Source organism: Zea mays, chromosome 1, assembly GCF_902167145.1.
Source record: "Zea mays cultivar B73 chromosome 1, Zm-B73-REFERENCE-NAM-5.0, whole genome shotgun sequence".
In the NCBI taxonomy this organism is placed as follows: Eukaryota; Viridiplantae; Streptophyta; class Magnoliopsida; order Poales; family Poaceae; genus Zea; species Zea mays.
In genome coordinates, this window is record NC_050096.1 from 281,650,724 (window position 1) to 281,667,157 (window position 16,434).

A 16,434-nucleotide genomic window follows, 5' to 3' on the forward strand; every position below is an offset into this window, starting at 1 on the left:
TCATCACTTCTTCTAAAGACAGTGACACCTGTATCAGTAAAAAGACAGTTGTAGCCCATTTGACATAATTGGGAAACAGAAAGCAAGTTGTAATCTAAAGAATCAACAAGAAAAACATTGGAAATAGAATGGTCATGAGATATAGCAATTTTACCAAGTCCTTTGACCAAACCTTGATTTCCATCCCCGAATGTGATAGCTCGTTGGGGATCTTGGTTTTTCTCATATGAGGAGAACATCCTTTTCTCCCCGGTCATGTGGTTTGTGCACCCGCTGTCGAGTATCCAACTTGAGCCCCCGGATGCATAAACCTACAAAACAATTTTAGTTCTTGACTTTAGGTACCCAAACGGTTTTGGGTCCTTTGGCATTAGACACAAGAACTTTGGGTACCCAAACACAAGTCTTGGAACCCTTGTGTTTGCCCCCAACAAACTTGGCAACTACTTTGCCGGATTTGTTAGTAAGCACATAAGAAGCATCAAAAGTTTTAAATGAAATGGCATGATCATTTGATGCATTAGGAGTTTTCTTTCTAGGCAACTTGGCACGGGTTGGTTGCCTAGAGCTAGATGTCTCACCCTTATACATAAAAGCATGATTAGGGCCAGAGTGAGACTTCCTAGAATGAATTTTCCTAATTTTGTCCTCGGGATAACCGGCAGGGTATAAAATGTAACCCTCGTTATCCTGAGGCATGGGAGCCTTGCCCTTAACAAAATTTGACAATCTTTTAGGAGGGGCACTAATTTTGACATTGTCTCCCCTTTGGAAGCCAATGCCATCCTTAATGCCAGGGCGTCTCCCATTATAAAGCATGCTACGAGCAAATTTAAATTTCTCATTTTCTAAGTTGTGCTCGGTAATTTTAGCATCAAGTTTAGCTATATGATCATTTTGTTGCTTAATTAAGATCATGTGATCATGAATAGCATTAACATCAATATCTCTACATCTAGCACAAATAGTGACATGCTCAATGGTAGATGTAGAGGGTTTGCAAGAATCAAGTTCCACAATCTTAGCATGAAGAATATCATTTTTATCTTTAAGATTGGAAATTGTAACTTTGCAAACATCAAAATCTTTAGCCTTAGCAATTAAATTTTCATTCTCTAATCTAAGGCTAGCAAGAGATACATTCAATTCATCAATCTTAGCAAGCAAGTCAACATTATCATCTCTAAGATTGGGAATTGAAACATTACAAACATGTGAATCAACCTTAGCATTTAAAATAGCATTTTCATTTCTAAGGTTGTCAATCATCTCACGACAAGTGCTTAGCTCACTAGATAATTTTTCACATTTCTCAATTTCAAGAGCATAAGCCTTTTTAACCTTAACATGTTTTTTGTTTTCTTTAATTAGACAATCCTCTTGGGAATCCAAAAGGTCATCCTTTTCATGAATAGCACTAACCAATTCATTCAATTTTTCCTTTTGAGCTATGTTAAGGTTGGCAAAAAGGGAACGCAAATTATCTTCCTCATCACTAGCATTGTCATCACTAGAGGATTCATATTTAGTGGAGGATTTAGATTTAACCTTCTTTTTGCCGTCCTTTGCCATGAGGCACTTGTGGCCGACGTTGGGGAAGAGGAGTCCCTTGGTGACGGCGATGTTGGCGGCGTCCTCGTCGTCGGAGGAGTCGCTTGAGCTCTCGTCGGAGTCCCACTCGCGACAAACATGGGCATCACCGCCCTTCTTCCTGTAGTACCTCTTCTTCTCCTTTCTTCTCCCCTTCTTGTCGTCGCCTCGGTCACTGTCACTAGATATAGGACATTTAGCAATAAAATGACCGGGCTTACCACACTTGTAGCAAACCTTCTTGGAGCGGGACTTGTAATCCTTCCCCCTCCTTTGCTTGAGGATTTGGCGGAAGCTCTTGATGACGAGCGCCATTTCCTCATTGTCGAGCTTGGAGGCATCTATTGGTTGTCGACTTGGTGTAGACTCCTCCTTCTTCTCCTCTGTTGCCTTGAATGCAACGGGTTGAGCTTCGGATGTGGTGGCATCATCAAGCTCGTTGATCTTCCTCGAGCCTTCGATCATGCACTCAAAACTCACAAAATTCCCGATAACTTCCTCGGGGGTCATTTTGGTATATCTAGGATTACCACGGATTAATTGAACTTGAGTAGGGTTAAGGAAAATAAGTGATCTTAGAATAACCTTAACCACCTCGTGGTCATCCCACTTTACGCTCCCGAGGTTGCGCGCTTGGTTCACCAAGGTCTTGAGCCGATTGTACATGTGTTGTGGCTCCTCCCCTTTGCGAAGCCGGAACCGACCGAGCTCCCCCTCAATCGTTTCCCGCTTGGTGATCTTGGTGAGCTCATCACCTTCATGCGCGGTCTTGAGTAAATCCCAAATCTCCTTTGCGTTCTTCAACCCTTGAACTTTGTTATACTCCTCTCTACTCAAAGATGCTAGGAGTATTGTTGTTGCTTGAGAGTTGAAGTGCTCGATTTGGGCCACCTCATCCTCATCATAGTTCTCATCCCCTACGGATGGTACCTGCGCACCAAACTCAACAACATCCCATATGCTTTTGTGGAGCGAGATTAGATGAAATCGCATTAAATCGCTCCACCTAGCGTAATCTTCACCATCAAAAGTTGGTGGTTTGCCTAATGGGACGGAAAGTAAAGGTGTATGTTTGGAAATGCGAGGGTAGCGTAGGGGGATCTTACTATACTTCTTGCGCTCTTGGCGCTTAGAAGTGACGGAGGGCGCATCGGAGTCGGAGGTCGATGTTGATGAAGTGTCGGTCTCGTAGTAGACCACCTTCCTCATCCTCTTGTGCTTGTCGCCTTTTCGATGCAGCTTGTGGGAAGAAGATTTTTCCTTCTTCTCTTTGTGGTGAGAAGAAGATTTCTTCTCCTTCCCTTTGTTGGAGGAGCTCTTCTTCTTCTCCCTCCTTTTGGTGCGGGACTCTTCCGATGAAGTGCTCCCGTGGCTTGTAGTGGGCTTTTCGCCGGTCTCCATCTCCTTCTTGGCGTGATCTCCCGACATCACTTCGAGCGGTTAGGCTCTAATGAAGCACCGGGCTCCGATACCAATTGATAGTCGCCTAGAGGGGGGGTGAATAGGGCGAAACTGAAATTTACAAATATAAACACAAGTACAAGCCGGGTTAGCGTTAGAAATATAAACGAGTCCGAGAGAGAGGGCGCAAAACAAATCCCAAGCGAATAAGCGAGTGAGACACGGAGATTTGTTTTACCGAGGTTCGGTTCTTGCAAACCTACTCCCCGTGGAGGAGGCCACAAAGGCCGGGTCTCTTTCAACCCTTCCCTCTCTCAAACGGTCCCTTGGACCGAGTGAGCTTCTCTTCTCAAATCAAAGCCGGGAACAAAACTTCCCCGCAAGGGCCACCACACAATTGGTGCCTCTTGCCTTGATTACAATGGAGTTGTGATCTCAAGAACAAGTGAGAAAGAAAAGAAGCAATCCAAGCGCAAGAGCTCAAATGAACACGGCAAATCACTCTCACTAGTCACTAGGGCTTTGTGTGGAATTGGAGAGGATTTGATCTCTTTAGTGTGTCTAGAATTGAATGCTAGAGCTCTTGTAGTAGTTGAGAAGTGGAAAACTTGGATGCAATGAATGGTGGGGTGGTTGGGGTATTTATAGCCCCAACCACCAAATGTGGTCGTTGGAAGACTGTCTGTTCGATGGCGCACCGGACAGTCCGGTGCACACCGGACAGTCCGGTGCCCCCTGCCACGTCATCACTGCCGTTGGATTCTGACCGTTGGAGCTTCTGACTTGTGGGCCCGCCTGGGTGTCCGGTGCACACCGGACAGGTACTGTTTGATGTCCGGTGTGCCAGCATGGGCGATTCTGACTTCTGCGCGCGCAGAGGGCGCATTAAATGCGCGGCAGAGAGCCGTTGGCGCGGAGATGACCGTTGCTTCGGAGGCGCACCGGACAGTCCGGTGCACACCGGACAGTCCGGTGAATTTTAGCGGGCTATCCGTTGGCGTTTCCCGAAGCTGGCGAGTTCCTAAGGCCGACCTCCCTTGGCGCACCGGACACTGTCCGGTGTACACCGGACAGTCCGGTGAATTATAGCCGAGTCGCCCTGGAAATTCCCGAAGGTGGCGAGTTTGAGTCTGAGTCCCCTGGTGCACCGGACAGGTACTGTTTACTGTCCGGTGGCACACCGGACAGTCCGGTGCGCCAGACCAGGGGTGCCTTCGGTTGCCCCTTTGCTCCTTTGTTGAATCCAAAACTTGGTCTTTTTATTGGCTGAGTGTGAACCTTTTACACCTGTATAATCTATACACTTGGGCAAACTAGTTAGTCCAATTATTTGTGTTGGGCAATTCAACCACCAAAATTATTTAGGAACTAGGCGTAAGCCTAATTCCCTTTCACATACTTAAAGCACACATCAGGTCACCATTAGTAGTTAGTGTAAAATATGGCAGAATGCACCATCTTCCCGTCTATTTCCCCCCATAATATTGTTTCTCCATGATTTAGCAAATGAATAATCAACTTCAGTTGGCAGTGAGATAACCAGAATGCCAACATCAACACGTGCGAGCCATTGAAAGTTGAGAGGTAGGTAATCACAGGTCACAACAATGGGAGAGGGAAGTAATCACAGGTCACATCATCCCACAGCGTTATATTTAAATTGATCATAGCATATTTCTTTCATAATCTACAGCCACAAGGGACACTAAGTCACTAAGATACAGGGGCGACGAATCATTTCCACTCTATAATCTATATATTCAACACCAGTCCAAGTCTAGACAAACAAACATGATGATAAACAAACAGGATGACAGGAGATTCCTAATGTTTTCTTCAGTATGTTTGTGAAATATATGCAGTCCAAATTATTCTTCCTTAACTGACAAGCAAATGCACTATAAGATTTCAAGTATATCTTCACGAAAACATTATGTTTTTCATGTATTAAACTATCATGATGCAGTTTAACTGAGAACCAAGGATATTGATTGTCCATCTCAAGCTATCTAATGCAAAGTAAAAAAAGAAATGTCATATAGAATCCAACAAGGTTGCAAGTAAACATGTGCACCAGTTCAATCACAAACCAGATTGGCTCTATGTACAGAAGAAAGGAAACTTTCAACAGGACTACCATCAATGAGTTAAACTGCATCTAGAAATTTAGCACTATCATCTACAATCAGCTTAGTTCTTGTAAAATTGAGACCATCCCGATAATATCAACAAGCAATGTTTTAGGTAAAGGGTACACCAACGAACCAAGTTAGACAACTGATACTTGTGTAATGAGAACTATGTGTGTGTCGAAGGAAATCAATTACCTCACATTTTTCTGCTCTAATTTTGTTGTTGCCATTACAGTATTTCAAACACAGTTGGCCTAGGAAATATAAGAGCTTAGGAAGAATAAATTCCACTGAAAGGGTATGTTGATGAACAGCTTTTAGAGACAATAATTCTACCTTTGCAAAATGAGCATGCATCAAACAGGCCTCCAAATATGTAGCTTTCCTTGCAAGACGGAAGAAGGAAATAAAGTTCCCCATTCTGCATGCTCTGAATGTATAGGAAATGTAGGCATTAGATGAAAGCTATTACAAATATGGTAAGCACAAAATAATGCTTGATGGTATGACTACCTTGCAACTTCTCTTGCAAACAAGATCTCTGGACTGCCTCTAATTCCTGTTATTATGAATAATGAGCAAATAGATGAATTAGAGAAGGCTCTAGTAGATGAGCCTGAGATGCACAACAACCCTGTTCTATTGCAGAGTTGGTCAGAGAAGTTAAGTCTGCAGGTAATATGTTTTCACTTTGGGGCATTCTATTTTGGACCGACCAAATATGTGTCATTCAAAATGAAGATGACAATCAAGGTGTTTTGAGGCAAGAAAATTTTAGCCACACTGCCATAGAAGGTTGTAAGTTGGTCCAACCATATGGCAGCAATATATTCTAGCACAAAACACCTTTATTTAAATGGACTCCCAGGTATTCTATAGTAATGAGTTGTTTCTGGTTTTCATGTTATTAAGAGCACCCATGAGGGCTTATATGTGTTCTGAAGTCTGAAGTAACACTATTGCCTGTGTTTAGTGCTAAAAGTACACCTTTTGTCATCATGGTCTCAGCAAGTGGTGGCCCTTCAGCTGTCGCTTGCGGTGTTAGCACTGGACAGCAGCACAACAGAATGAATCCTGATCCAGCATCCACCGGCATGGATAATTTCAAAACACCAGAACTTACAAAAGAAAATGGTCTCCAGGAGGATGGGATAGGAGAGAGTAGTATGTATGACGAAAGGCAACCTAAGAGAAGGAAGCGTACCCTTATGAATAATGAGCAAATAGATGAATTAGAGAAGGCTCTAGTAGATGAGCCTGAGATGCAGAACAACCCTGTTCTATTGCAGAGTTGGTCAGAGAAGTTAAGTCTGCAGGTAATAGTTTTTCACTTTGGGGCATTCTATTTTGGACCGACCAAATATGTGTCATTCAAAATGAAGATGACAATCAAGGTGTTTTGAGGCAAGAAAATTTTAGCCACACTGCCATAGAAGGTTGTAAGTTGGTCCAACCATATGGCAGTAATATATTCTAGCACAAAACACCTTTATTTAAATGGATTCCTAGTCTCATCCCTTCTGCCAAGCTTCAGCAGTGGTTGCTGCTGCATCATTATCGTTTACCACAGATTGTATTGCAAAAAAGAACAAATCCGTCCAGCAAGAAGTGATCCCTTGGGTACCCACTACAGGTCTGTTGTACACCCATCCATGTGGATTGGAGGAGATTTGGTAGTTTAAATTCAGAGCAAGTCAACATATGTACTAACTATTTTCCAATCCTTTATCCAATCCATGGGACATACTAAATACCGAACAAGGCCTACATTTGGGGCTGCTACCTTCTGACCGATTAAGGCTTTCACCTATACGAAACATAGCTTCAGCTTTAGGGTCAAATACACCTATGACCTATACTCGAAATTTATCAGCTTCAGCTCAATAGTGGTCAATAACATCATAACCATGGAGTACGGAAACGAACTATATCGCACAAGTTCAATCAGCTCTGATTGTGCGCATACTATAAATGATCCTTTGTTGCTTTGGTTCATTAGTTTGCATGACTGATTAACAGAACACATAGGATAGTGAGAATCCCATACAAGGGTAGCCTACTGGTATTTGCAGAGGTTGTTTTACCGTGTCTGCATTATTCCGAAATGCAATTCACATGAGAACTAAGTTTTCAGAATTAAGCAAAACAAAGCATAGTATAATTGCATACCTTGGTCGAGGCCTGCGCAGCTGATATCGTTCCTCTCCGGATGGCGGGGGCAAGATCCTTTCCGTCGTTCTTCCTATCCAGCGGCACAATGGCGTGCGAATGAAGGGGGTGTGGCGAGGGAATGAAGGGGGCAGGGTGGGGGAATGAAGGGGGCAGGGATTTGAGGAGGGATGAACTGGATTTGAGCAGGGATGAACTGGATTTGAGCAGGGATGAACTAATTGATGACGACGGATTGATGCGGGCAGTTGTTGGAGGATAGCTCGGGGCGAATAGCGCGCGGGTGTGCGGGCGTTTGCGGTGGCTGTTCGAGGAGAGGTCTTGAGACAGGGGATAACGAGCGTGCGCGTCGTGAGCGTCATGGCGGCGGGATTCCCGGAAGCAGGGCGTGCGCGCGCGGGATTCCGCGGGATCCGCGAGCGCGGGATCCGCGGCGCGGAGGTGGTGGGCGGCCGAGCGCGCGCCTGGGTGTGGGTGAGCGGCTGCGAGATCCTCGACGGCTGTGCGCGCGGGAGCGGGGGCGGGCTGTTGCGCGCGCGGGAGCCACGGGCGTGAGGGGAGAGCGGGCGTCGTGAGCGTCATGGCGGCGGGATTCCCGGAAGCAGGGCGTGCGCGCGCGGGATGCCGCGGGATCCGCGAGCGCGGGATCCGCGGCGCGGAGGTGGTGGGCGGCCGAGCGGCTGCGAGATCCTCGACGGCTGTGCGCGCGGGAGCGGGGGCGGGCTGTTGCGCGCGGGAGCCACGGGCGTGAGGGGAGAGCGGGCGGTTGTGCGCGCGGTCGCCACGCGAGCTGGCGGCGGTTGCGGGCGGTCGTGCGTCCGCCATCCACGCGAGCTGGCGGTGAATCCGGAGGTCGGGCAACCGGGGATGGCAGACGGTTTGCAGCGGCGCGGAGAGGTAGGGCGGGTTGGCGAGCGGGGGCGGTCTACATTTAGGCCTTAATAGTTAGTAGAGATAGGGTGCGGTGAACTTTCTCATTTTTATCTTTAATCGTATTTTATTTCATTGTACTTTACCAAGGTTTATTTGGGGCTGTCCGAAACAAATTTAAGGGTGGAATTTTATACATGGTCTGTTGAGGACCTATTTGCTAACTGGGCCATGTTCAAATCTCAAATCTCCCAGTCCTTTCGTTTTTTTTGTTGCTGCTGGTCTGGTTTGGACCATTTGATGCAATCGAAACAAGATGATGATGGGAATGAAGTTCCCTAACAATCCAAATTTGATCATATATGATTCGATTTCTCTTATACCGCGTTTGGATGTAGATATTGGCGCACAAATTTGAAAATTGGAACTAGATTTCCTAAATTATGTTGTTTGGTTGTACATGGAATTGAGATTTGGAATCCGATACTCAATTCTCTATAATTAGACTATAACTAGAAACTCACTCTTTCAATATAGAGCGATACCCCTTTGAATTATGTGGAATTAGACCGTACAATCTTAAACTACAATTCAGTGATATCCAGACAATAGATTTGAAATTACATCTCATTTCAATGTTATGTCTGATTTGGTATTAAATCCAATTTAATTTCATACACTTCAGTATCGACATCCAAATAGAGCATTATGCAAAGTTGGGGAGCCCTGCTCAAGACAAAGGATCATTTGCGGTTGGAGAGGACGTTGGGTACCATGATGGAGTGGTTGCATAGTTTTCATCCGAAGGCTGGTGTTAGTTCTGATATTGGGGTCTGAATGTATGGTCGGCATCGATCTTAGCTGACGACTTGAGTCTTCGTTTTTGGTCTGTCTTCTAGTTTGTTATGCGTAACATGGTATTTGCAGTGAAATCTATGTCGAGTCTGATGAATTCTATGTTTGTTTTCTTAAAAGCAGAGTAATAATCCCATTAAAAAAACGACCTAGGAATTTTTCTATTTTTGTTCCTTTGAATAATGGCTGACTCCACGAGAAATACAGTCTTTAGCTTGCGTTGTGCCGTTGTTACCGACTTGCCGGTCATCATCGTCTGAATGACGACTTGGCGTTTGGGTAACTGGGGGAGGCTCACCCTCTGCTACAGCAATGAGCCAAGTGTATTCAGATTGATTGGCGCAAGCTTATGCGCAGTTGGGCCTGGCCCGTATTCCATCCACCGCCCTATTGGGTCAGTACCAGCCCAACCTGACAATGCAAAGCTCCGTCTCCGTCTCAAGGGAAGCAACGGCCACCATTTGACGAAGCTTACACGCAGGCGCAGCACAGCGTGGCAGGAAGAAAAGGGAAGCATCCAGCCAACATTCTCCCTAGGAAGAAAGGAACCCACCAAAGCTTCAAAAAAAGAAAAAGAGCTGCACACTGGTCACTGGAAAACGAAGGCAAACCCTAATCGCTACTCCACCGCAGCGCCCACTACACCGATCGGGCTCCGATGGACTTCGCGGAGCTGGAGGCCGTGGAGGGCCTCCGGTGGCCATGGCACTCGTGGCCGCCGACTACCCCCGCCGCCGCGTCCCTCGTCGTGCCCACCTCCGTCCTCTGCTCGCCGCTGCAGCACCCCACGGCGCCGGACCTCCTCCCGCTGCTACCCTACGCGCCGCTCCGCTGCGCCTCCCCGGGTTGTGGCGCCGCGCTCAACCCGTTCTCGCGCGTGCACCACGGCTCCGCGCGCTGGTCCTGCGCCTTCTGTGGCGCCGCCGCCAACCCGTTCCCCCGCCTACTGGCCCCCGACGCGCTCCCCGCCGAACTCTTCCCCACCCACTCCAGCGTCGAGTACTTGCTGCCCCCGGACCCCGCTGAGCCCGGGGGACCGGGGCCACCTGCGCTCGTGTTCGTGATCGATGCGGCCACGGCGGCCGAGGAGCTCACCGTGCTCAAGGACGAGGTGCGCAGGCTCATGCAGGGGCTGCCTGAGGGGATCAGGGTGGCGCTCGTCACTTTCGCTGCGTCTGTGTGGGTGCACGATCTTGGATTTGAGGGTTGCGCTCGGGTGGTTGTGCTTAATGGCGAGCGTGAGCTCGAGTCTGACAAGGTTTGTGAATTTGTAATATAATCCTTAGGACACCGAATTTGTAATTTGGTTCTGCGCCAATCTATGTGACATGATCAGCATTCTAGTTTCACGAGTATCCACAATCTGTTCCTGCCGCAGTCAGCCTTGAAATTTGAATGTAAGTATCTTGTTATAATGCTAGTTCAGGGGCATGTATTAACTTTTTGCCATTATTAGCATGACTCATCTAATCCCTCTCACGCTCACCTGCTTCAGACTTGCCACTAGCCCAGTACCAGTGGCAACTGGTCAAATACAGCAAGTACTATGTTTCCAATGAATAAATGCAGGGGCAATGCCATCTTTGAACTTATGTTACATAACTTTTGACTTCTGATAGTATTGCTTATGTTGAGGGCCGTTACATCTACTGAAATAGTCAAATGTACATTGTACATAGCAACTTGAAATAGTTATGCTTGTAAAATTCTTCGTGGCCTGGACACTTTATCCATGCAATGTACTCCTCTTTTTATAGGAGCTGTAGGTTCTTCATGTTCTAAGGTGGTAGTTGTTGTTGGATGTATAACCTGAATATCTCTGCACTGTAGGATAGCACTCTCACAAATGCCTATGTCCATATATAATGTTAGAGAAAATGTGGAAACTTGAAACTGCATAGCCAGAGAAAATTTTCCCTTTGTCTAAAACTTTGGGTTTGGTTTACAGTTCCTGTTGCTATGATCCTGTTGTCCAAACTTGCGATATAAAACTGTCTCACTCATGTTTTGAATTTCTTGAGGTTTGGTGATATGCTTTTGCAATTCCTGGTATTTTGAAAATTATTGTGGTTACTGTATATCACATAAACCTTCGTTTATATTTCAGATACAGAAACTTTTAGGTATTCACCGTTCACAGTACAAGAACTTGGCTATGCCAAGGTCCACTGAAGTGCAGCGGTTTTTGCTGCCTGTTTCTGAATGTGAATTTAACATCACATCTGCAATAGAGGACCTGAGCTCCATGCCTGCGTGTCCACGTGGGCATCGCCCTTTAAGAGCAACTGGCGCAGCGATTTCTACTGCTATTGCTCTTCTAGAGGGTTGCTGCTCACCCAGTACCGGTGGTCGGATTATGATCTTTACATCTGGTCCTGCAACAGTTGGTCCAGGGTGTGTGGTGGAAACTGATCTTGGGAAAACAATTCGTTCTCATCGTGACATATTCAATAGCAACGCACCGCTGACTGACAAAGCACGTGATTTCTATAAGAAAGTTGCAAAGAGGTTGACAGACCATGCATTAGTTCTTGATCTATTCGCCTGCTCTCTTGATCAGGTTGGGGCTGCAGAGCTGAGGAATCCAATTGAAGTGACAGGGGGTTTAATGGTGCATACAGAGTCATTTGAGTATGAGCAGTTCAAAAGCTGTTTTAGGCATATGTTCCGTCGTGAAGGCACCAATTACCTTAATATGAACTTTAATGCGACGATTGAAATAGTGACATCAAAGGAGGTGAAGATTTGTGGTGCCCTTGGTCCCTGCATTTCCCTCCGCAGGAAAAATAACTCAGTTAGTGATAAGGAAATTGGTGAAGGTGGGTCAAATTATTGGAAAACTAGTTCACTGAGCAGCAAAACCAGCATTGCTTTCCTTTTCCGAGTTGATTGCAATCATAAAGCTGATCCGCCGACTGTCTTCTTTATTCAGTTTATGACAAGGTACCGACATGGTGATGGTAGTTATCGCCTGAGGGTGACGACTGTTGCAAGAAGGTGGGCTGCTCCTCGATCTCCTGAAATTGCTGCAGGGTTTGATCAGGAAGCTGCTGCAGCTGTAATGGCCAGGCTTGCTGTTTACAGGGCAGAGACATACCATGTTAGAGATGTTATACGGTGGCTTGACAAGATGCTTATTCGCTTTACTGCTAAGTTCGGAAACTATGTTCCTGAAGATCCATCTACATTTCGGCTGTCAACAAACTTCTCCTTGTATCCGCAGTTCATGTACTACTTGCGGAGATCACAGTTCATTGATGTTTTCAACAGCTCTCCTGATGAAACTGCTTTCTTCAGGTTGATGCTGAATAGGGAAGGGGTTGTGGGGTCTCTAATCATGATCCAGCCTACTCTATTCCAGTACTCATTTGATGGGCCACCTATTCCTGTACTGTTAGATGTCAGCTCCATCTCTCCTGATGTCATTTTACTATTTGATTCATACTTCTATATTGTGATTCATTATGGCTCAAAGATTGCTCAATGGAGGAAGCTTGGCTATCATAAGGACCCAAACCATGAAAATTTACGGAAGCTCCTTGAAGCACCAGAAGTAGATGCAGAGGCACTATTGGTAGACCGTTTCCCTGTGCCAAAACTCATAAAGTGTGATCATCATGGTAGTCAGGCCAGGTTCCTGCTCGCTCGATTGAATCCATCTGTGACACAGAAAACACAGTTTTCAAAGGGATCTGAAGTCATTTTCACCGACGATGTTAGTCTGCAAGTGTTTATTGAACACTTGCAGGAGTTGGCTGTTCAGGGCTAGAAAGTCATGAAGCTTGACCTTGTCTGCTATTCCACTTTGGTCCATTAGATACTGAAGATATGGCTTTGAGAGGGACCAGACTTCATATTCACAGATGAAGCTTGCAAGTTTTTTATTGAACACTTGCAGTAATTGGTGTGCAGGATTAACTAGTTCATGTGGAATTATTTAAATGCAATTTTCTGCTCACTTGCAAATACTGGGGAGCTCTACTGCCTGGAGTGAGATCTCCCTGAGTTGTACATTGCTCAAGCTCCAGTTTGATGTAAGACAATTACATTTTACCCGTTTTGTATAGCATGTGGTATTATCCACTGGGGACGCTTGATTTCTTCAGAAATGATTTTTGTCATTCCACCATTTTTTGATTAAATATCAAATGGCACCTCTGTTCTGTTTTATTTTATTATATTTAATTTACTTTTGGGTGGGGGGGGGGGGGGGGGGGGGGCGGGTTGCTGTTTTGTAGACTCATTAGTTGGTATGCCCTTTAAACACAACACAAAGAGATAATATAACCTTCCTCTGGTTCTCACCACATAATCATTGGGAGGTTGCATTTGATTGTTGTGTGATCCCAAAAGGACACCCATTATTTGATACCATTTTCAAGAGATATTATGAAGGGTAGGCATGGTGCAGCTCACTAGTAGGTCGCAGGTTCGAAGCAGTCTCTTCGTATTTACAAGGGAAGACTCTTTCAAGATATATCATTTTTTAGATACTGTGCAGACAAAAATACGGTTGACATCTTACATACCGGTTACATTTTTGGACTCATAAATGTGTGATGAATAAAGTATGGTTTAGTTTGGTTAAGCAATGTCCTTGGCTTTGGTACGACCACAGCTCTAGCAGGACTGCAGGAGCAAGGAAGCTTCATGCTGTGATCATGCCTCAAGACCCAGCCAATTACTCAAATGTACAGATAGACTAGGGTTATATACTAATGGATTCCCCATCACCCGGCACATGGCCTGTTCCCCCCGCTTGACCACATACAGGTTGCCAAATATTATAATGACAATTAACAAACAGGTTAACTTACAAGGTACCATAATAATAATAGTCTCATTGATGCCCTTTACTTAACAATCACACAAGCTTGATTAACAACACTGGGATAAAATCACCAAGTAGATTCTGGGACACACGGTAGGGGACATCGCATAACACCAATCCAGCTACACACAGATAGATTATTGCTTCTGGTCCATGAACAAATTGAACAAGACAGGTCTCCCTCCAACTAGTAATTAAAACGCATTATATTTCTAGAAAAACCGCAGCACACTGCAAGGGCACCATTCTTTTGACACAACGGGCAGCGTCTTTAACGCTGTATCTTCTTCAGCTCCTGTTCTTGCACTTGTCCTTCGTTCTTGGTGCTGTATTTTTTTTTAAATGAAGAAAACATAGGCGGTTAGAGTTGACATGTAAATCTTATAATGGAACTATGGAAGATAATTTTATCTGGAGACACTAACCAAGACCTATGGCTTCAGAGCTCTTCATGATCCTCAGACGCCTGCATGACTCGACAAACATCCTGCAGGGACAACAATCAACAAGGCAGCATATAAGAAGCTGAAGCCTGAACATTTGCCTGATCAAATCCTAGATGATGGCACACTAGAATGCAGAACATACTCCCACGGGACGTCGCCAACGAGCATCCAGTCGCCATCCTTGTCTTCGTAAGTAGTGACCACATCAGCACCGCTGACCGGATCAACTAGTTTTCCCTCATTCATGTTGTTCCCTGGTAAGATGGATCATGGATGCAGCTTCTATGAGTTCAGGTCAGCTTCGCATTTGCCAAGTTTGTAAAGACGACTGGTGTCAGTTCGCAAACTGTATGCTCTGCAGATTCCTACGCCAACAGGGTAAATGTGATTTACCGGATGTGGTGAAGGTGCTGAACATCTTCTTCAGAGCAACGGAGAGCTCCGTGTAGCTGTTGTACATCTTCAGGTCCACCTTGCGCAGGTAGGGCGCGCCGTCCATGCTGACCTTCACGAAGGCGGAGCCGTTGCCGCCGGCGTTGGCAGCGGACTGCTGCTTCTCAGGCTCCTCTTCCTTCTTGCTCTTCACAGACTGGACGGTCATGACGTTCCTGCGGTATGACCGGACTGGTGGCCAACCCACAGCTTGTGCCCTGGTAACAATTATCCTCGTCAGAGCTTCAAACTGATATTTCTTTACTATGGTAGCCAGATCATGCATGTTTATATTCTTGTTTGCGACCGGCTCAGCGTTTCTGCTAATAATTTTAATGACAATGTGATTTGGTAAGGCCGCATGTGTCATGACCATGACTATTATTCAGAGAGAAATCACTTGGGGGGTACAAGTCTGGTTCTCCATTTCTCCTGATATCCAAAACATTCCGTTAATTATAACCGTCAATTCTATTTCAGTTTAAAGAGGGGGGAGGGGGTGTTAGCTACTACAAGGCCACTTTTTCCTAATGGAATCTGCCAAAAGGTTAAGTAAGTACGACATTCTTTTCAGACATGGACCGACAAAGGCAGGCATCAAATGAACATACTGGTATGCGGTTGCTTTTAAAAAGCTGTTGATAATTCGCGCGGCGCTTTGCGAGCTACAACGAACATACACAATATGCACTTTCTGCCAGAGGATCTTTTTCTATGGATATTTTGCGCTGCTAAAAGTGTGTCCCGTTGATATGCTAAGATTACGCAACGTACTGTAAATACAAAACTCTGAATAAATAAAAGAAAGCGAGGAAAAGAAGAAAAAAAAACAGCAAGTTGCACATAAATTCACGCACACGCTTTCTACCAAATGCCATTAAGCTGTTTCTACTTTTTTTTATTCCATACATAAAAAAATAGGGGTAAAAAAACGTAGCCCCTTTTATCATATATGGCACTCACAGGAATTTCATGGTTAGCAGTAACGTTCGTAATCATTAGTTTTTTTTTTAAAAAAAAGGTTAGCATCGTGGACTCGCGGTAATTAAATAGCAACGGTAAACTGACACTAGTAGCAGTCAATTTAAGCCTAAAATAACCCATGCAGACAAATCCACATGCGCGCAGATCGATGTACACGTACTTGGGTGCGGGTGGCTTCTCGGCATCAGCGGCCGGCGCCTCGGCGGGCCTCTTGGCCTTCTCGGCGGCCGGCTCCGGCTTGGCGGCGGCGGCAGCGGCAGCTTCCTCCATGCCGGCGGTGGGCAGCTTCAGCTTGAGGTCGATGGTGTCCTCGAAGCCCCTCTTGGCAGCCTTGGCCGCATCGGCGCCTCCTCCTGGCAGGCCGAGGCGGAGCTCCGTCCCGACGTCGACGTCGGCTCCAGCCATCGGCTCCGCAGCTAGGAGCGATGAGCAGCTGGTTGGCTAGCCTGGCGCGGCGGCCGTCGTCGCCTTGGGCACCTCCACGCTAGCTAAGCTTGTGCTTGCTCGGTTGTTCTTCTTCTTCGTTGGTCTCAGCTCCTCTGCTGCGCGCGTATGCGAGGAAGGAGAGATTTGGGGTTGCAGCGGAGTAGGAGGTGGTGGTGGAAGAAGAGAGGACCCAGGAACAGGGTGGAGATGCGTATATTTATATAGAGGGAGGAGTAGGAGGAGATGGGAGGGAGAGAGAAAGTGGAGGTAAATACTCGTATTCTAGGGTGATGGCAGG

At 46.0% G+C, this 16,434-nt stretch overlaps 2 protein-coding genes and 1 long non-coding RNA gene across 4 annotated transcripts; 1 reads left to right on the forward strand and 2 right to left on the reverse strand.

The window, feature by feature from the left end:
* Positions 1-5,343: 5,343 nt before the first annotated feature.
* Positions 5,344-5,684, reverse strand: LOC109943795 (uncharacterized). Its single transcript, XR_002266876.1, has 2 exons — positions 5,637-5,684; positions 5,344-5,553 (listed from the first exon to the last, which is right to left on the reverse strand). It is a non-coding gene; the product is annotated as an uncharacterized lncRNA (long non-coding RNA).
* Positions 5,685-9,491: 3,807 nt separating this feature from the next.
* On the forward strand, positions 9,492-13,161 carry LOC100191458 (Sec23/Sec24 protein transport family protein). Of its 2 annotated transcripts, XM_035964383.1 has the most exons (3): positions 9,492-10,275; positions 11,125-11,836; positions 11,950-13,161. In XM_035964383.1, the coding sequence occupies exons 1-3, from the start codon at positions 9,676-9,678 to the stop codon at positions 11,973-11,975; spliced, it is 1,338 nt and encodes a 445-aa protein (XP_035820276.1). In that variant the 5' UTR covers positions 9,492-9,675; the 3' UTR covers positions 11,976-13,161. The 2 variants fall into 2 exon arrangements, with proteins under 2 accessions (XP_035820276.1, XP_008666564.1); XM_008668342.4 differs by having other exon boundaries at positions 9,496-10,275; positions 11,125-13,159.
* A 639-nt stretch (positions 13,162-13,800) lies between these two features.
* Positions 13,801-16,209, reverse strand: LOC100284262 (uncharacterized). The gene is made up of 5 exons (NM_001157157.2): positions 15,871-16,209; positions 14,688-14,944; positions 14,437-14,548; positions 14,274-14,335; positions 13,801-14,174 (listed from the first exon to the last, which is right to left on the reverse strand). The coding sequence occupies exons 1-5, from the start codon at positions 16,113-16,115 to the stop codon at positions 14,137-14,139; spliced, it is 714 nt and encodes a 237-aa protein (NP_001150629.2). The 5' UTR covers positions 16,116-16,209; the 3' UTR covers positions 13,801-14,136.
* Between the last annotated feature and the right edge of the window lie 225 nt (positions 16,210-16,434).

Excerpts from the sequence above, each read along its gene's own strand:
- LOC100191458 (XM_008668342.4), top strand. The coding sequence starts at position 9,676 with ATGGACTTCGCGGAGCTGGAGGCCGTGGAGGGCCTCCGGTGGCCATGG. Across the intron at positions 10,276-11,124 it reads GTGAGCTCGAGTCTGACAAG|ATACAGAAACTTTTAGGTAT; the intron begins GTTTGTGAATTT and ends TTTATATTTCAG.
- LOC100284262 (NM_001157157.2), bottom strand. The coding sequence starts at position 16,115 with ATGGCTGGAGCCGACGTCGACGTCGGGACGGAGCTCCGCCTCGGCCTG. Across the intron at positions 14,549-14,687 it reads CAGCACCTTCACCACATCCG|GGAACAACATGAATGAGGGA; the intron begins GTAAATCACATT and ends CCATCTTACCAG. Across the intron at positions 14,175-14,273 it reads CTCTGAAGCCATAGGTCTTG|CACCAAGAACGAAGGACAAG; the intron begins GTTAGTGTCTCC and ends AAAAAAATACAG.